Genomic DNA, 21,016 nt, shown 5'->3' on the forward strand with positions numbered 1-21,016 from the left:
GAAAAATCAACTTTTTGTCTCAAAATAAAATGAACATTTCCCTTGACTGTGTTACCCTTCCCACCCAGCAGATGGCGATGTGCCTGTTTCAGGCGATGCTGCCAGTGTGACGTAAAATCTAGTGGACGGGACGCTTCTTCAACAACAACAACAACAACAGCTAGTCAGCCACCTTCATAGCCAAAAAACATTGAAGCTCTTTTCACTCTTTCGGTGTATATTAGCCACTGTGTTTTAAACACACTTGTCGTATCTACTTGCTAGTTACCCTATTTAATATTTACGTTGTTGTTAGTCAGCTAGCTGGCTGGGTAAATTAGCAGTAGCCTAGTCACTAATGCTAACTAGCTAGCTAGCTAACATCCCCGACCATGAGCTCACTAAGCTACTCTCCTCCTGCTAAAGAAGAGGAGGTCTGCTGGACGGAGAAAGAAGCTCTGGGGCTGAACATTGTCGTGAAAGAGGAGAAGGAAGAGGAGGATGTTACAGTAAAAAAAGAAGTAGAGGTTGAGGCTGTTACCGTGAAAGAAGAAGAGAACGACGTTAAATTGACCGAAGATGAAGAAGCTTTTAGATTGAAAGAGGAGGAGGATGTCACAGTGAAAGAAGAGGGAGACGCGTTCAGAGTGAAAGAGGAGGAGGGGGAGATGACTGTCGCAGTGAAAGAAGAGGAAGACATTTTTCGAATAAAGGAAGAGGGGGAGATTACTGTCACATTGGAAGAAGAAGAAGAGACTGGAGATCTGATTAACAACAGTGAGTAATATATTAAAAACAGGAGCACAAACTCTGCAGTTGTTGAACCGATGTGTGGTTTTAAAGGGCCATTCTAATAAAGGTCTAAACTTTAATATGTTGTTTTGTAGGAATTGTTAAACCTACAAAGAGTGGGGGGCGGCCAACAAAACGTTAATGGATCAAATGCTTCACATTATATATTTCACTACCTTTGTAAACATCTGAATATCTCTTTCTGTAGTGCTTTACTCAGTGTCTGTGCTTGACATCACATAAAAGCATAAAACAACTCGTGTGTGACTCGTGTCAAGACAAAGAAGGATCATTTTGATCTGGATTAAATTTATAAAAAAATAATTACTACAGGTTATTTAAAATCCTTAAGAGTTTATTGACGCACCCGTGCGTCAATCTAAGTAACATAATTAAAAATAATCTCCATCAAAATCCGTCAGTTGAAGCTAGAGATATTGAGACGCAGCATGGGCTGAGTCTTAATCCACCACATCTGCCTATGTTGGCCTTCTGCAACTGCGGTGGAAGGTGCCCGAGCTACAGCGATGTTTGTCAGACCATGATACATCCCGAAAATCGATCTTCTCACAAAAACGTCTGTAGCGTCCGAACGGTTTGGCCTAAAAAACTATTATGGAAAAGGGACTATTTTCTTCCGTTTTGCTCCACAACCCCCTCGTCTGAAGGTAACCCGTACAAACAAATGGAAGTAAGGGGTTAAATATTTGTCCAAAAATATTTCCTGAGTTTTCTTATATCTCCTAGATATGGGACAGACAGTGGATGAATCAAAATGACCCTCCATTGTTAAAACAGTGGATGAATCAAATGACCCTCCATCGTTAAGACAGTGGATGAATCAAATGACCCTCCATCGTTAAGACAGTGGATGAATCAAATGCGTTATTATCTAAATATTGAACAAAATGTGGGCTACAGAGAGAAACAGAATAGTTCAATTTGAAGCCATATGGCATAAAATATTACAAGCACTGTAGAAATTCAAAGGATGAGGAAGGAGAGAAAATCTGATTGTGAGACAGACAGGATGGGTGGATATGGTGGGAACATGTGGGTCTGAGCAGGTGGGATGTCAATGTTTTGTAGTAAATGTTTAGTTGTCAATTGTCTTTGTCTAAGTATGTCGTTGTAGTCAGAAAAATACAATATAATCTTTCAAAAACATAGTTATCTATTTAAAAATAAATATCCCAAGTAGAGATATTTACGGGTCCAAAAGACAGTTCGAAATTAATTTAGCCAACGAAATAATTTCTACAAAATGAAACAAAACATACATAAAGAACTGGTTTAGATTCTTAAATAGACCTACAATAATAATAATAATAAAACAAATCATAAATACGAAAATAAATAATACGAATTTGAGAAATTGCATCAAACCTGAATAGTGAGTTGAACAAAGTTCTCATCTTTTTCAGCTAAAACGTTTCTAAGAATAGAAAAATCTGTCGATGTGCCCTTGAGCAAGGCACTTAACCCTAATCAAATCATCAAATCAAATTGTATTGGCCACATGCGCCAAATACAACAGGTGCAGACATTACAGTGAAATGCTTACTTACAGCCCTTAACCAACAGTGCATTTATTTTTAATAAAAAAGTAGAATAAAACAACAAAAAAGTGTTGAGAAAAAAAGAGCAGAAGTAAAATAAAATAACAGTAGGGAGGCTATATATACAGGGGGGTACCGGTGCAGAGTCAATGTGCGGGGGCACCGGCTAGTTGAGGTAGTTGAAGTAATATGTACATGTGGGTAGAGTTAAAGTGACTATGCATAAATAATTAACAGAGTAGCAGCAGCGTAAAAAGATGGGGTGGGGGGGCAGTGCAAATAGTCCGGGTAGCCATGATTAGCTGTTCAGGAGTCTTATGGCTTGGGGGTAGAAGCTGTTGAGAAGCCTTTTGGACCTAGACTTGACACTCCGGTACCGCTTGCCGTGCGGTAGCAGAGAGAACAGTCTATGACTAGGGTGGCTGGAGTCTTTCACAATTTTGAGGGCCTTCCTCTGTAAGTCGCTCTGGATAAGAGCATCTGCTAAAATGACTAAAAAAATAATAATAACAAAAATAAACCATTCCCCTTGTCGGCTTCTTTTCACTATAATCTTTCTCCTCTACCTGTCGTTTTAGTATAAGGAAAAAGGCCTCCATCTTCGCAATGAACAGTAACCTAGGCCAAGGCTCCATTCACTCGCTCCCTCTCTCTCCTCAGCAGCAGGCGCACGTGACGTGAGCAGCCGGAACCAGTTTCAGCTGGACATAAGCTGTACGTTTTATGGTGTTGCAATGGTCTGAAACAGATAACAAGCTCCACGCGGTCATCAGGAGGGGTCCAGTCGGTAAATACATTTTAATACCCCAGACTCATGGCAATTATATCAGATCCAAGACAAAAGTCAGAATTTAGGACCCGGATCCCGGGTCGGATCTAGGAATTCCGGGTCTGTTAGAATTATGCAGACCTCTAGCACCAACTCTGTAAAGTACAAATGAACAATAAAAGGGGACATGAATAGCCATGCTAGCCCAATGACGACGTGTGCAGAGAAAAGTACAGCCACTAGCTAGCATGTACAGCATTCACAAATCAACAGATACAAAGTTAATGACTGAAATTAATACATATCACAATATCATGGTGGGAAACCATTATAAAACACTGGTAGTAATATCAGGAATGGAACTATTCAGATTCTGGAACTATTTAGATTCTGGAACTATACAGATTCTGGAACTATACAGATTCTGGAACTATACAGATTCTGGAACTATACAGATTCTGGAATTATTTAGATTCTGGAACTATACAGATTCTGGAACTATTTAGATTCTGTAACTATTCAGATTCTGGAACTATACAGATTCTGGAACTATTTCGATTCTGGAACTATTTCGATTCTGGAACTATTCAGATTCTGGAACTATTCAGATTCTGGAACTATACAGATTCTGGAACTATACAGATTCTGGAACTATTCAGATTCTGGAACTATACAGATTCTGGAACTATACAGATTCTGGAACTATACAGATTCTGGAACTATTCAGATTCTGGAACTATTCAGATTCTGGAACTATTCAGATTCTGGAACTATACAGATTCTGGAACTATTCAGATTCTGGAACTATTTAGATTCTGGAACTATTTAGATTCTGGAACTATACAGATTCTGGAACTATTCAGATTCTGGAACTATTTAGATTCTGGGGAATTATATCAAATGAAATTCAACACATGGACTGTTTCAACGTATTTCTGAAGTCTCCAAAAAAACAAACATTTCAATTTATTATACTAAAAATGTCAAGGGTTTGTCACACAGTTCCTTAACTGTTTAATGGTAAAGCAAGCATGTATCCAGGTAAGCATTGACAGATTCCAATGGCAAACATAAAGATGGCAGAACAATTCAATGTGCCAATAAATCAGCACAATAAACTTTTTTTATTTCTTTATTTTTGGGGCGTCTTGAAGCTAAAGTTGTTAATGACGATACTAAATAAGGAGTAACGTGGAGGAATGTCCAATACGGCCAATTTAGCAAAAAAAGGAATTAGTGGTAAGTGCAGAGGGCTGCCATCTTTACGCGTCTCCGCCATTGATATTGATGGTATAAAGGTACAAATATTATGAAAATTATAAAAATCTTGAAATCAGTCATGACAAATAAAGGGACATTCCGTATACAAATAAACACTTTCCATCCAATGGTATACACAATAAGCATTTATATATTATTCTAGACACGTTCAATACCTGTATATTCAACAATAAACCAACCAAAATATCTACTAATACATTTTCTTTCTGATACAAAAATGTTTCTAATAATCCTGTTTACGTGGACACATCTGCCTGATGGCACTCTGATCAATTATGTACCATTCTAGCCCCATCTTAACTTAACCCCTTATGTACCATTCTAGACCCATCTTAACTTAACCCCTTATGTACCATTCTAGACCCATCTTAACTTAACCCCTTATGTACCATTCTAGACCCATCTTAACTTAACCCCTTATGTACCATTCTAGCCCCATCTTAATTTAACCCCTTATGTACCATTCTAGCCCCATCTTAACTTAACCCCTTATGTACCATTCTAGCCCCATCTTAACTTAACCCCTTATGTACCATTCTAGCCCCATCTTAACTTAACCCCTTATGTACCATTCTAGCACCATCTTACAGGCATTACCCATGAATCATGACTATCAACCAATCACCATCCAGGATCCAAATTTATGGTTTTATAATGAGGGATCTAGTCTGGATTAAACCTCATAGGAAGAAGAGCAGGAGATTGCATTTAGATATCTCACTGTTTAACTAAATACTCTGTCTTTGGCAGGAGAGAGACCAGACTCTCACTCTGACAGACGCAAGAAGAGTTCTTCGGGGGAACCAGACCCAGAGACGGCCAAACCAGTGAGACGACACCACTGCTCCCAGTGTAGTTTGAGTTTTAAGTGGTTATGGAAGCTGAAACAGCATGAGGGGACACACACATGGGAGAAACCACACCCCTGCTCCCAGTGTGGAAAGAGATTTACCCAGTTAGGGAGCCTGAAAAAGCATAAAGGAATACACACAGGAGAAAAGCCTTTCCAATGTTCCCAGTGTGGAAATAGATTTTCAGGTTTACAGCACCTAAAATCACATGAGATGACGCACACAGGGGAGAAACCACACCATTGTGCCCTGTGTGGAAAGGATTTTACCCAGTTAGGGAACCTAAAAAAACATGAGATGAAACACACAGGCGAAAAGCCTTTCCAATGTTCCCAGTGTGGAAAAAGATTTTCACGATCACAGGAACTAAAATCACATGAGAGGACACACACGGGGGATAAACCACACCACTGCTCCCATTGTGGAAAGGGTTTTACCCAGTTAGGGAGCCTGAACAAACATAAGAGAATACACTCTGGAGAAAAGCCTTACCACTGCGCCCAGTGTGGAAAGCGTTTTACCCAGTTAGGGAGCCTGAACAACCATAAAATAATACACACAGAAGAAAAGCCTTTCCAATGTTCCCAGTGTGGAAAGAGATTTTCACGATCACATGACCTAAAATCACACAAGAGGACGCACACAGGGGAGAAACCGCACCACTGCTCCCATTGTGAAAAGAGTTTTACCCAGTTAGGAAGCCTGAACAAACATAAGAAGAGAATACACTCTGGAGAGAAATCTTAACATACTTTCCTGGACAGAGGACCTTAAATCACATGAGAGAATAGAGAGGCTGTGTTCTGACTTATTTATTTATTTTTTATGATATAGTCCCCTGTAGCTCAACTGGTAGAGCATGGCACTTGCAACGCCAGGGTTGTGGGATCTTTTCCCACGGGGGGCCAGTATGAAAATGTATTGACTCACTAACTGTAAGGATAAGAGCATCTGCTAAAATGACTAAAATGTAAAAAATATGAAATCTTACTCAGAAATAGGCTTACTTTTGTTTGAATTTTTTCCTCTCGAGACATGATCACGTCTAAAATCAAATTACAATTTTAAAAAGTTTAATTTGGATTGATGGAATACAAGTACTGTATGAACCCTCAGATGTTCATTATATGATTTGGATATTTAAAACATGTAAATGATTAAATTGATGAATCCAATGTGTATTTCTTGATTTTAACCTTGAAACCTCTTTAAGTTAGTTATTGTGTTTCGTTGACTTCATCTGTGTTCTAGTTTTCAAGCTAAAGATGGATGGAAACTACTGTGTTCTGACTTATGTTTTTTATTTTTAGTAATGAAATCATGTTTATATGAAAAATAGGCTTTTACTTTTGTTTTAGTTTCCTCTCAAGAATGTCTCAAATCAATTTACTATTTTTATTAATAATTTGGATTGATAGAATACGAGTACTGTATGAACCGTCAGATGGTCATTATATGATTTTGATATTAAAAATTTTAAATAATAAAATAGATTAGTAGAATGTGTATTTCTTGATTTTAACCTTGAAATCTCATGAATGTAGTTGTTGTGTTTCATTGAGTTAATTTGTGTAGTCTTCTCTTCAAGCTAAAGGTGTATGAAAATTTGATTACGTTGTTCTGATAACGTTGACAATTTTTTGACATGAAGAACACTCACTACCTCATGAATGTTCCCAAAAGTATTATTCCATCATGTAAGAGGTGCTGATTGTATAAAGCATTTTATTAATGCAACTTATTTTTTAATATAAATCTGAAAATAAATAGCATGTGGAACGCCATTAGTGAATGTTCATTATATATATATATTATTATATTATATACATCCATGTATTGTTACAGTGGCTTGTGAAAGTATTCACCCCATCCCCCCCCCCCCCCCCCCCCTTGGCATTTTTCCTATTTTTTTTGCCTTACAACCTGGAATACAAATTGATTTTTTGGGGGGTTGTATCATTTGACTTACACAGCATGCCTACCACTTTGAAGATGCAAAATAAGTTTTGGGGTGAAACAAACAAGAAATAAGACAAAAGATTCTCGATTGGATTGAGGTCTGGGCTTTGACTAGGCCATTCCAAGACATTTAAATGTTTCCCCTTAAACCACTCGAGTGTTGCTTTAGCAGTATGCTTAGGGTCATTGTCCTGCTGGAAGTTGAACCTCCGTCCCAGTCTCAAATCTCTAGAAGACTGAAACAGGTTTCCCTCAAGAATGTCCCTGTATTTAGCGCCATTCATCATTCCTTCAATTCTGACCAGTTTCCCAGTCCCTGCCAATGAAAAACATGAATGAATGGTGTTCTCGGGGTGATGAGAGGTGTTGGGTTTGCGCCAGACATAGCGTTTTCCTTGATGGACAAAAACCTAAATTTTAGTCTCATCTGACCAGAGTACCTTCTTCCATATGTTTGGGGAGTCTCCCACATGTATTTTGGCGAATACCAAACGTGTTTGCTTATTTTCTTCTTTAAGCAATGGCTTTTTTCTGGCCACTCTTCCGTAAAGCCCAGCTCTTGGAATGTATGGCTTAAAGTGGTCCTATGGACAAATACTACAATCTCCACTGTGGAGCTTTGCAGCTCCTTCAGGGTTATCTCTGGTCTCTTTGTTGCCTCTCTGATTAATGCCCTCCTTGCCTGGTCCGTGAGTTTTGGTGGGCGGCCCTCTCTTGACAGGTTTGTTGTGGTGCCATATTCTTTCCATTTTTTAATAACGGATTTAATGGTGCTCCGTGGGATGTTCAAAGTTTCAGATTTTTTTTATAACCCAACCCTGATCTGTACTTCTCCACAACTTTGTCCCTGACCTGTTTGGAGAGCTCCTTGGTCTTCATGGTGCCGCTTGCTAGGTGGTGCCCCTTGCTTAGTGGTGTTGCAGACTCTGGGACCTTTCAGAACAGGTATATATACTGAGATCATGTGACAGATCATGTGACACTTAGATTGCACACAGGTGGACTTTATTTAACTAATTATGTGACTTATGAAGGTAATTGGTTGCACCAGATCTTATTTAGGGGCTTCATAGCAAAGGGGGTGAATACATATGCACGCACCACTTTTCCGTTATTTATTTGTTAGAATTATTTGAAACAAGTTATATTTTTCATTCCACTTTACCAATTTGGACTATTTTGTGTATGTCCATTACATGAAATCCAAATAAAAATCAATTTAAATTACAGGTTGTAATTCAACAAAATAGGAAAAATGCCAACGGGGATGAATAATTTTGCAAGGCACTGTACGTGTTAGACCTAAATGCTTATTATCTGTCTGTTTGACTGAATGAATCAGAAATTGCCTAAATACAGATGTGTAGTAGATGTTAAGTTTGATTTAAATTCTCACTCATTAAAAATGTTCACTAATCAACACATGCTTCTCTTTATACATCTCAATATAATATTGTTAGCTACTTAGTTAAATGGAGAAAAAAACAAAACAGTATTGTCCCATCGCTGCAACTCCCATACGGACTCGGGAGAGGCGAAGGTCGAGAGCCATGCGTCCTCTGAAACACGACCCCCGCCAAGCCGCACTGCTTCGTGACACATTGCTCGCTTAACCAGGAAGCCAGCCGCACCAATGTTTCAGAGGAAACGCCATACAACTGGCGACCATGTCAGCATGCATGCGCCCGGCCCGCCACAGGAATCGCTAGAGCGCGATGGGACAAGGACATCCCGGCCGGCCTAATCCGGACGACACTGGGCCAATTGTGCGCCGCGTCATGGGTCTCCCGGTCGCGGCCGGCTGCGACACAGCCCGGGATCGAACCCGGGTCTGTAGTGACGCCTCAAGCACTGCGATGCAGTGCCTTACAACGCTGCACCGGAAATGAATAGCTTTTCCATCAACTTCCGGGTCAGTAGCTTCAGCCCAACATCACACACACACACACACACACACACACACACACACACACACACACACACACACACACACACACACACACACACACACACACACACACACACACACACACACACACACACACACACACACACACACACACACACACACACCAACTGGCACTCACAAGTGCCTGAATGATTTATTGCCACAATTGCTTCATATACACATAAAACCTGCATCACAAACATAGAAAACACAGGAGACTCTTTACAGTTCACACCTGGGTCTCACACATTATGGAAAATATAAAATACTTACAAATATCTGAGGTGAGCTTGATACCAAAAGAGGCAATCTGCAGTTGCTACATCCATTTGTGGACTTATAAATGAATGATATATACCCATTTCATTCTTGAAGAATATAATTTATAAATGCCTCATGAGCTTAGTCCAACTGTCGTACCCCGTCAGCACCCAAAATATAAGCTTGTTTTATACCAATGTTTGTAAACAAAGTAAATGTAAACAAACACTGTAAAACCTTAAAACATGGTTAAAACCAATCATTGTGATATCATGGATGGTCAATCCTTGCATCTGTCTATGAATTTGAGTGGTTACATTTCTCCAGGGTTGTCCCTGAGCTTTTCACCGAAACAGTGGCGGGGAACTTGTTTTTGCTGCTGATTGCCCCTTTTAAAGGTACCATTCCATTGGTTCCAAAAGGAGAGAATAATATATTTATAAGTATTGGACATAAACAATAATAAATGACCTCAACTGCGTTACCCACTCCTGTCAGCAGATGGCGATGTGCGTCTTTCAGGCGATGCTGTCAGAGTGTGACGTATAATCTAGTGGACGGAACGCTTCTTCAACAACAGCTAGTCAGACACCTCGGTAGCTTGTTAGCTTCAAGCTCTTAGACGCTTTCGTGTATATTATCCAGTGTGTTTTAAAAGCACCCCTGTCACCTTATGTCGTATAGCTAGCTAGTTACCCCTTGAATTTAATATTTATGTTGCTATAGCTAGCTAATGCTAACATCTCCGACCATGAGCTCACTAAGCTACTATCCTCCTGCTAAACAAGAGGAGGTCTGCTGGACGGAGACAGAGGGTCTTTGGCTGAACATTGTCGTGAAAGAGGAGAAGGATGAGGAAGATGTCACAGTAAAACAAGAAGTAGAGGGTGAGGCTGTTACCGTGAAAGAAGAAGTGAAAGACGTTACAGTGAAAGAAGAGGAAGAAGCGTTAAGAGTGAAAAGAGAAGAGAATATTACCGTGAAAGAAGAGGATGCCGTTTTTGGAGTGAAGAGGGAGGGAGAGATAACTGTCACATTGAAGGAGGAGGAGGAAGAGACTGAAGGTCTAATTAACACCAGTAAGTGCTGTCTTAAAAATAGTATCACTAACTGTTGTTGAACTGAGACGTGGTTTTAAAACGCCATTCAACTGAAGTGATACATGTGATTATGTTCTTTTTTTAATGTAGAAATTGTAAAAACGATATTAAGTAGCCTAATAATGGACTGAAGGAGCCGTTTGAACCAGAATCTGGGCTTACAGGAGACGTTCAATATGGAGATCCTCCTTTTCAAGCTTAATAATGTCAAAATACGTTCTGGACTAAGCAAAGAATGGAGTTTCGCTGAGCAACTATGATCAGTACTGCTGTCCCACCGGTATGTACTCCCAAAAAAGGTTTAAATAAAAAGTTACAAGCAACCAAAATAATACCTTAAATACCTTGTCTGGAAATAAGTGTTGTTTTTGAGCCCCAAATCCACCTCTTCTGCACCCAGGAGGATACAATTGAGATCTTCCCTGTATGTAGCCTCTGCTTCCAGGCTGATGAGGTGAAAGCCTGGTGGACACTTTACTCAGTACTTTGTTGAAGCACCTTTGGCAGCGATTACAGCCTCGAGTCTTCTTGGGTATGACGCTACAAGCTTGGCACACCTGTATTTGGGGAGTTTCTCCATTCTTCTCTGCAGATCCTCTCAAGCTCTGTCAGGTTGGATGGGGAGTGTCGCTGCACAGCTATTTTCAGGTCTCTCCAGAGATATTAGATCGGGTTCAAGTCCGGGCTCTGGCTGGGCCACTCAAGGACATTCAGAGACTTGTCCCAAAGCCACTCCTGCGTTGTCTTGGCTGTGTGCTTAGGGTCGTTGTCCTGCTGGAAGGTGAACCTTTGCCCCAGTCTGAGGTCCTGAGTGCTCTAGAGAAGGTTTTCATCAAGGATCTCTCTGTACTTTGCTCTGTTCATCTTTCCCTCGATCCTGATAGTCTCCCAGTCCCTGCCGCTGAAAAACATCCCCACAGCATGATACTGCCACCACCAAGTTTCGCCGTAGGAATGGTGCCAGGTTTCCTCCAGACATGACGCTTGGCATTCAGGCCAAAGAGTTCAATCTTGTTTCTCATGGTCTGAGAGTCCTTAAGGTGCCTTTTGGCAAACTCCAAGCGGGCTGTCATGTGCCTTTGACTGAGGAGTGGCTTCTGTCTGGCCACTCTACCGCAAAGGCCTGATTGGTGGAGTGCTGCAGAGATGGTTGTCCTTCTGGAAGGATCTCCCATCTCCACAGAGGAGCTCAGTCAGAGTGACCATCAGGCCCTTCTTCCCCGATTGCTCAGTTGCATTTTAAAATAAGGCTGTAACAAAATGTGGAAAAAGTCAAGGGGTCTGAATACTTTCCGAATGCACTGTATTATTATCAGCCTATAACATGACATTATCTATTATTATAGAGCTCTGATCAGCCTATAAACATGATCTATTATTATAGAGCTCTGATCAGCCTAAAACATGGCATTATCTATTATTATAGAGCTCTGCTCAGCCTATAAACATGACATTATCTATTATTATAGAGCTCTGCTCAGCCTATAAACATGACATTATCTATTATTATAGAGCTCTGATCAGCCTATAAACATGACATTATCTATTATTAAAGAGCTCTGCTCAGCCTATAAACATGACATTATCTATTATTATAGAGCTCTGATCAGCCTATAAACATGACATTATCTATTATTATAGAGCTCTGACCAGCCTATAAACATGACATTATCTATTATTATAGAGCTCTGATCAGCCTATAAACATGACATTATCTATTATTATAGAGCTCTGCTCAGCCTATCTATTATTATAGAGCTCTGATCAGCCTATAACATGACATTATCTATTATTATAGAGCTCTGATCAGCCTATAAACATAACATTATCTATTATTATAGAGCTCTGCTCAGCCTATCTATTATTATAGAGCTCTGATCAGCCTATAAACATGACATTATCTATTATTATAGAGCTCTGATCAGCCTATAAACATGACATTCCATGAGAGCAAGATTAGATTTGAAGCTCTACATCATCTCAAGTTTATTTTGTATTATGTTGTGAAGACTGACCTCAGGCTATTGTGGGATATAGTCTGGATTAAACCTCATAGGAAGACGGTTTTAGCATGTGGAGGTTTCATTCAGGTCGCTGTTTAGCTAAATGATATGTCTGTCTTTGGCAGGAGAGAGACCAGACTCTCACTCTGACAGCGGGAAGAGTCCTTCAGGGGAACCAGATCCAGAGACGGCCAAACCAGAGAGACGACATCAGTGCTCCCACTGTGAAAAGAGTTTTACTCATTTAGGGAGTCTGAAAATGCACGAGAGAATACATACAGGAGAAAGGCCTTACCACTGCTCCCACTGTGGAAAGAGTTTTACTCAGTTAGGGGCCCTGGTTGGGCATGAGAGAACACACACAGGAGAGAAGCCTTATCACTGTTCCCACTGTGGAAAGAGTTTTACTCATTTAGGGAGTGTGAAAATGCACGAGAGAATACATACAGGAGAAAAGCCTTACAACTGCTCCCACTGTGGAAAGAGTTTTACTCAGTTAGGGGCCCTGGTTGGGCATGAGAGAACACACACAGGAGAGAAGCCTTATCACTGTTCCCACTGTGGAAAGAGTTTTATGTGGTATGGGAGCCTGAATGAGCATGAGAGGACACACACAGGAGAAAGGCCCTACCAATGTTCCCAGTGTGAAAACAGTTTTACCCATCAAGGGAGCCTGAAAGTGCATGAGAGGACACACACAGGAGAAAAGCCCTACCAATGTTCCCAGTGTGAAAAGAGTTTTACCCGATCATGGGGCCTGAAAAAGCATGAGAGAACACACACAGGAGAAAAGCCCTACCAACATACTAAAACACAGGAGGAGAAGACATACCACTGCTCTCATTGTGGAAAGACATTTTCCCAGTCAGAGGACCTGAAATCCCATGAGAGAATAGAGAGGCTGTGTTCGGACTTGTGTTTTTGATAAAAAATGCTAGCTAGTTTCGTCAACAACAACAACAGCTAGTCAGCCACTTTGGTAGCTTGCTAGACAACATAGCCGAAACATTATAGCTCTTGGGATTATTTCGGTGTATATTACTCACTGTGTTTAAGAAAATACATGTTGTATAGATAGTTACTCCATTTATTTCATATGTAAGTTACTAATCAGCTGGCTGAATAGCTAGAATAGCCTAACACTAGACTAGTAGCTCATCTTAACTAGCTAACATCCTCCTATCTGGCTAAGTAACACTAGGCTAATGCTAACAAGCTAGCTAACATCCTCCTATCTGGCTAAGTAACACTAGGCTAATGCTAACTAGCTAGCTAACATCCTCCTATCTGGCTAAGTAACACTAGGCTAATGCTAACTAGCTAGCGAACATCCTCCTATCTGGCTAAGTAACACTAGGCTAATGCTAACTAGCTAGCTAACATCCCCGACCATGAGCTCACTAAGCTACTCCCCTCCTGCTAAAGAAGAGGAGGTCTGCTGGATGGAGAAAGAGGGTCTGTGGCTGAACATTGTTGTGAAAGAGGAGAAGGAAGAGGAGGATGTCACAGTGAAAGAAGAAGAAGAAGAGAGAGAGGAGGATGCCGTTCTTGGAGTGAAGGAGGAGGGAGAGATAACTGTCATGTTGGAAGAGGAGAAGGAAACAGTACTTACTTGAGGGAGTGTGCAATTGGCATGCTGACTGCAGGAATGTCCACCAGAGCTGTTGCCAGAGAATTTAATGTCAATTTCTCTACCATAAGCCGATCCCACAGACCACGTGTAACCACACCAGCCCAGGACATCCACATCCGGCTTGTTCACTTAAGGGATCGTCTGAGATCAGCCGCCCGAACAGCTGATGAAACTGAGGAGTATTTCTGTCTGTAATAAAGTCCTTTTGTGTGGAAAAAACTAATTCTGATTGGCTGGACCTGGCTCCCCAGTGGGTGGACCTATGCCCTCCCAGGCCCACCCATAGCTGCACCCCTCCCCAGTGGGTGGACCTATGCCCTCCCAGGCCCACCCATAGCTGCACCCCTCCCCAGTGGGTGGACCTATGCCCTCCCAGGCCCACCCATAGCTGCACCCCTCCCCAGTCATGTGAAATCCATAGATTAGGGCCTTATTCATTTATTTCCATTGACTGATTTCCTTATATATATATTAACTGTAACTCAGTAAAATCTTTGAAATTGTTGCATGTTGCATTTATATTTTTGTTCAGTGTACTTTTTATGAGAAAATGTGCAAGAATTGAAGGTGCCAACAAATGTTATAGTCATCATAAGAGTATTTTGCTGTCATAATACAAACAAATCTGCTCCTCCTCGATTAACTTCACTCTTTTCAGCTTCTGCCCACCACCTAATAACACAACCACACCACAGATAGAACAATGAGCCAGATATTTCACCTGATGTATAAATGTTAAGCATCCGGTTGACGTTTCCACTCACTACCAAATATGGTGATGAGAGGAAGCCCAGTGGCGGGAGAAGATGGAGATCGAGTGAGACATTCTGCACATTTTCTCCTCGATTAAACATTTAATCTCAATACAGTTTTATGTTTCCAAAACTTGAATCTATAATAAACACAGTGGTCTAGGTTTTGTAGACTTTACCCTTTGCCACTGTAAAAAATTTTTAAAAAAAATAAAGGGCGAATTGCCTGCCGTTCTGTACTTTTTGGACTCTGATCTGGATTACTGATCTCTGCCTGCCCTAACACTGCCTGCCGTTCTGTACTTTTTGGACTCTGATCTGGATTACTGATCTCTGCCTGCCCTTGACCTGTTGTTTACCTGCCCCCTGATTTTGTAATAACCTTTTGTTACTTCGACAATGTCAACATCTGGGTCTTCTCCTGAAACGTGATACAGTGAATGGGAGTATATTTAGGTGGTTTAAATCATTAACTTTCCTGCTAACCTTCTAAAACTTGACGGTGCCAAAATCTTGCCAATGCATTCATTATTCTACTAACTATGACTGAGTGTGAGACATGTTTTCCATAATGTACAGTACCAGTCTAAAGTTTGGACACCTATTCATTCAAGGGTTTTCCTTTATTTTCACTATTTTATTTACATTGTAGAATAATAGTGAAGATGTCAAAACTATGAAATAACACATATGGAATCATGTAGTAACCAAAAAAGTGTTAAACGAAGTCGGGGGAGAAGGGCCTTGGTCAGGGAGGTGACCAAGAAAACAATGGTCACTCTGACAGAGTTCCAGAGTTCCTCTGTGGAGATGGGAGAACCTTCCAGAAGGACAACCATCTCTGCAGTACTCCACCAATCAGGCCTTTATGGTAGAGTGGCCAGACGGAAGCCAATCCTCAGTAAAATGCACATGACAGCCTGCTTGGAGTTTGCCAAATGGCACCTAAAGGACTCTCAGACCATGAGAAACAAGATTATCTGGTCTGATGAAACCAAGATTGAACTCTTTGGCCTGAATGCGAAATGTCACGTCTGGGGGAAACCAGGCACCATCCCTACAGTGATGCATGGTGGTGGCAGCATCATGCTGTGGGGATATTTTTCAGCGACAGGGACTGGGAGACTAGTCAGGATTGAAGGAAAGATGAACGGAGCAAAGTACAGAGAGATCCTTGATGAAAACCTGCTCCAGAGCACTCAGGACCTCAGACTGGGGGGCGAAGGTTCACCTTCCAACCGGACAACGACCCTAAGCACACAGCCAAGACAACGCAGGAGCGGCTTCGGGACACTTCTCTGAATGTCCTTGAGTAGCCCAGCCAGTCCGGACTTGAATCCGATCAAACATCTCTGGAGAGACCTGAAAATAGCTGTGCAGCGAAGCTCTCCATCCAACCTAACAGAGCTTGAGAGGATCTGCAGAGAAGAATGGGAGAAACTCCCCAAATACAGGTGTGCCAAGCATGTAGCGTCATACCCAAGAAGACTTGAGGCTGTAATCGCTGCCAAAGGTGCTTCAACAAAGTACTGAGTAAAGGGTCTGAATGCTTATGTACATTTCATATTTCACTTTGTATTCTTTATACATTTGCCAAAAATTCTAAAAACCAGTTTTTGCTTTGTCGTTATGTGGTATTGTGTGTGTGTGTGTTTATTGATGAGGGATAAAAAACAATTGAATCCATTTTAGAACAAGGCTGTAACGTAACAATGTGGAAAAGTGAAGGGGTCTGAATACTTTCCGACTGCACTGTATATGAAGTGCCATGGAGGGCACAATATTACAATGTTGCAGTCCAGAAAAGAGAGCATTACCATCTCTGCCAAAAGCCTGGGCCTCTGATGGAGATTGTAGAACCATAGGCTCCTCTGGACCGTAAACCCTCCCAGAACCCATAGGCTCCTCTGGACCGTACCTCTCCCAGAACCCATAGGCTCCTCTGGACCGTACCTCTCCCAGAACCCATAGGCTCCTCTGGACCATACCTCTCCCAGAACCCATAGGCTCCTCTGGACCGTACCTCTCCCAGAACCCATAGGCTCCTCTGGACCGTACCTCTCCCAGAACCCATAGGCTCCTCTGGACCGTACCTCTCCCAGAACCCATAGGCTCCTCTGGACCGTATATATGAAGCGATGTATGTAGAAAAGTTATTCAAGCAACCTTTTTCAGCGAGCGGTTGATTGGACTGGTAGTGGACGAAGTGCACACTGTTGTTCACCGGTTAGTCTATATTTCAGTCTACATGTTCAGATGAACTACTGACTAGCTATTGCCGCTAGCTAGCTGTATCATTCATCCTACTTTACTATCAACTGGATAGCTGTATCATTCATCCTACTTTAAAATCAACTGGCTAGCTGTATCTATCATTCATCCTACTTTACTATCAACTGGCCAGCTGTATCATTCATCCTACTTTACTATCAACTGGCTAGCTGTATCATTCATCCTACTTTACTATCAACTGGCTAGCTGTATCTATCATTCATCCTACTTTACTATCAACTGGCCAGCTGTATAATTCATCCTACATTACTATCAACTGGCTAGCTGTATCATTCATCCTACTTTACTATCAACTGCCCAGCTGTATCATTCATCCTACTTTACTATCAACTGGCCAGCTGCATTTCATCATACTTTACTATCAACTGGCTAGCTGCATCATTCATCCTACTTTACTATCAACTGGCCAGCTGTATCTATCATTCATCCTACTTTACTATCAACTGGCCAGCTGCATCATTCATCCTACTTTACTATCAACTGGCTAGCTGCATCTATCATTCATCCTACTTCGCTATCAACTGGCCAGCTGCATCATTCATCCTACTTTACTATCAACTGGCCAGCATGTATATATCATTCATCCTGCTTTACTATCAACTGGCCAGCTGCATCATTCATCCTACTTCGCTATCAACTGGCCAGCTGTATCATTCATACTACTTTACTATCAACTGGCTAGCTGTATCTATCATTCAGCCTACTTTACTATCAACTGCCCAGCTGTATCATTCATCCTACTTTACTATCAACTGGCTAGCTGTATCATTCATCCTATTTACTATCAACTGGCCAGCTGCATCATTCATCCTACTTTACTATCAACTGGCTAGCTGCATCATTCATCCTACTTTACTATCAACTGGCTAGCTGTATCTATCATTCATCCTACTTTACTATCAACTGGCTAGCTGCATCATTCATCCTACTTTACTATCAACTGGCCAGCTGTATCATTCATCCTACTTTACTATCAACTGGTCAGCTGCATCATTGATCCTACTTTACTATCAACTGGCCAGCTGTATCATTCATCCAACTTTACTATCAACTGGCCAGCTGCATCATTCATCCTACTTTACTATCAACTGGCTAGCTGCATCATTCATCCTACTGTACTATGAACTGGCCAGCTGCATCATTCATTCTACTTTACTATCAACTGGCTAGCTGCATCATTCATCCTACTTTACTATCAACTGGCCAGCATGTATATATCATTCATCCTACTTTACTATCAACTGGCCAGCTGCATCATTCATCCTACTTTACTATCAACTGGCTAGCTGCATCATTCATCCTACTTTACTATCAACTGGCCAGCATGTATATATCATTCATTCTACTTTACCATCAACTGGCCAGCTGCATCATTCATCATACTTTACTATGAACTGGCTAGCTGCATCATTCATCCTACTTTACTATCAACTGGCCAGCTGCATCATTCATCCTACTTTACTATCAACTGGCTAGCTGCATCATTCATCCTACTTTACTATCAACTGGCTAGCTGTATCTATCATTCATCCTACTTTACTATCAACTGGCTAGCTGCATCATTCATCCTACTTTACTATCAACTGGCCAGCTGCATCATTCATCCTACTTTACTATCAACTGGCTAGCTGCATCATTCATCCTACTTTACTATCAACTGGCCAGCATGTATATATCATTCATTCTACTTTACCATCAACTGGCCAGCTGCATCATTCATCCTACTTTACTATGAACTGGCTAGCTGCATCATTCATCCTACTTTACTATCAACTGGCCAGCTGCATCATTCATCCTACTTTACTATCAACTGGCTAGCTGCATCATTCATCCTACTTTACTATCAACTGGCCAGCTGCATCATTCATCCTACTTTACTATCAACTGGCTAGCTGCATCATTCATCCTACTTTACTATCAACCGGCCAGCATGTATACATCATTCATCCTACTTTACTATCAACTGGCCAGCTGCATCATTCATCCTACTTTACTATCAACTGGCTAGTTGCATCATTCATCCTACTTTACTATCAACTGGCAAGCTGCATCATTCATCCTACTTTACTATCAACTGGCCAGCATGTATATATCATTCATTCTACTTTACCATCAACTGGCCAGCTGCATCATTCATCCTACTTTACTATGAACTGGCTAGCTGCATCATTCATCCCACTTTACTATCAACTGGCTAGCTGTATCTATCATTCATCCTACTTTACTATCAACTGGCTAGCTGCATCATTCATCCCACTTTACTATCAACTGGCTAGCTGTATCTATCATTCATCCTACTTTACTATCAACTGGCTAGCTGCATCATTCACCCTACTTTACTATCAACTGGCTGGCTGTATCTATCATTCATCCTACTTTATTATCAACTGGCTAGCTGTATCTATCATTCATTCTACTTTACTATCAACTGGCTAGCTGTATCTATCATTCATCCTACTTTACTATCAACTGGCTAGCTGCATCTATCATTCATCCTACTTCGCTATCAACTGGCCAGCTGCATCATTCATCCTACTTTACTATCAACTGTCCAGCTGTATCATTCATTCTACTTTACTATCAACTGGCCAGCTGCATCATTCATCCTACTTTACTATCAACTGGCTAGCTGCATCATTCATCCTACTTTACTATCAACCGGCCAGCATGTATACATCATTCATCCTACTTTACTATCAACTGGCCAGCTGCATCATTCATCCTACTTTACTATCAACTGGCTAGTTGCATCATTCATCCTACTTTACTATCAACTGGCAAGCTGTATCTATATTTCATTCTACTTTACTATCAACTGGCCAGCTGCATCATTCATTCTACTTTACTATCAACTGGCTAGCTGCATCATTCATCCTACGTTACTATCAACTGGCCAGCATGTATATATCATTCATCCTACTTTACTATCAACTGGCCAGCTGCATCATTCATCCTACTTTACTATCAACTGGCCAGCATGTATATATCATTCATTCTACTTTACTATCAACTGGCCAGCTGCATCATTCATCCTACTTTACTATCAACTGGCTAGCTGCATCATTCATCCTACTTTACTATCAACTGGCCAGCTGTATCTATCTTTCATGCTACTTTACTATCAACTGGCCAGCTGCATCATTCATCCTACTTTACTATCAACTGGCTAGCTGCATCATTCATCCTACTTTACTATCAACTGGCTAGCTGTATCTATCATTCATCCTACTTTATTATCAACTGGCTAGCTGTATCTATCATTCATTCTACTTTACTATCAACTGGCTAGCTGTATCTATCATTCATCCTACTTTACTATTAACTGGCTAGCTGCATCATTCATCCTACTTCACTATCAAATGGCCAGCTGTATCATTCATTCTACTTTACTATCAACTGGCCAGCTGCATCATTCATTCTACTTTACTATCAACTGGCCAGCTGTATCTATCATTCATCCTACTTTACTATCAACTGGCTAGCTGTATCTATCATTTATCCTACTTTACTATCAACTGGCCAGCTGCATCATTCATTCTACTTTACTATCAACTGGCCAGCTGTATCATTCATTCTACTTTACTATCAACTGGCCAGCTGCATCATTCATCCTACTTTACTATCAACAAGGTACAGTACAGAAGCTAACACAAGGATATGGATGCATCTCAATAGTCTGAACCCAAGGTTATGGGTGCATCTCAATTGTCTGAACCCAAGGTTATGGATGCATCTCAATAGTCTGAACCCAAGGTTATGGATGCATCTCAATAGTCTGAACCCAAGGTTATGGGTGCATCTCAATAGTCTGAACCCAAGGTTATGGATGCATCTCAA

General features: G+C 41.0%; 2 protein-coding genes across 2 annotated transcripts; both read left to right on the forward strand.

Annotated features, from left to right (window-relative positions):
- Positions 1 to 371: 371 nt before the first annotated feature.
- LOC311124841 (uncharacterized protein) lies at positions 372 to 6,020 on the forward strand (the record flags this gene model as incomplete). Its single annotated transcript, XM_084198945.1, has 2 exons — positions 372 to 756; positions 5,131 to 6,020. 2 exons carry the CDS (start codon positions 372 to 374, stop codon positions 5,976 to 5,978), a joined length of 1,233 nt encoding a protein of 410 aa, XP_084055071.1. The 3' UTR covers positions 5,979 to 6,020.
- A 4,055-nt stretch (positions 6,021 to 10,075) lies between these two features.
- Positions 10,076 to 13,556, forward strand: LOC311124842 (uncharacterized protein). Its single transcript, XM_084198946.1, has 2 exons — positions 10,076 to 10,478; positions 12,628 to 13,556. The coding sequence occupies exons 1-2, from the start codon at positions 10,133 to 10,135 to the stop codon at positions 13,425 to 13,427; spliced, it is 1,146 nt and encodes a 381-aa protein (XP_084055072.1). The 5' UTR covers positions 10,076 to 10,132; the 3' UTR covers positions 13,428 to 13,556.
- Positions 13,557 to 21,016: the final 7,460 nt, after the last annotated feature.

The sequence above is a fragment of the Coregonus lavaretus genome (genome assembly GCF_964263955.1).
Source record: "Coregonus lavaretus genome assembly, contig: HAP1_SCAFFOLD_106, whole genome shotgun sequence".
Classification (NCBI taxonomy): domain Eukaryota; kingdom Metazoa; phylum Chordata; class Actinopteri; order Salmoniformes; family Salmonidae; genus Coregonus; species Coregonus lavaretus.

Excerpts from the sequence above, each read along its gene's own strand:
- LOC311124842 (XM_084198946.1), top strand. The coding sequence starts at position 10,133 with ATGCTAACATCTCCGACCATGAGCTCACTAAGCTACTATCCTCCTGCT. Across the intron at positions 10,479-12,627 it reads TGAAGGTCTAATTAACACCA|GAGAGAGACCAGACTCTCAC; the intron begins GTAAGTGCTGTC and ends TGTCTTTGGCAG.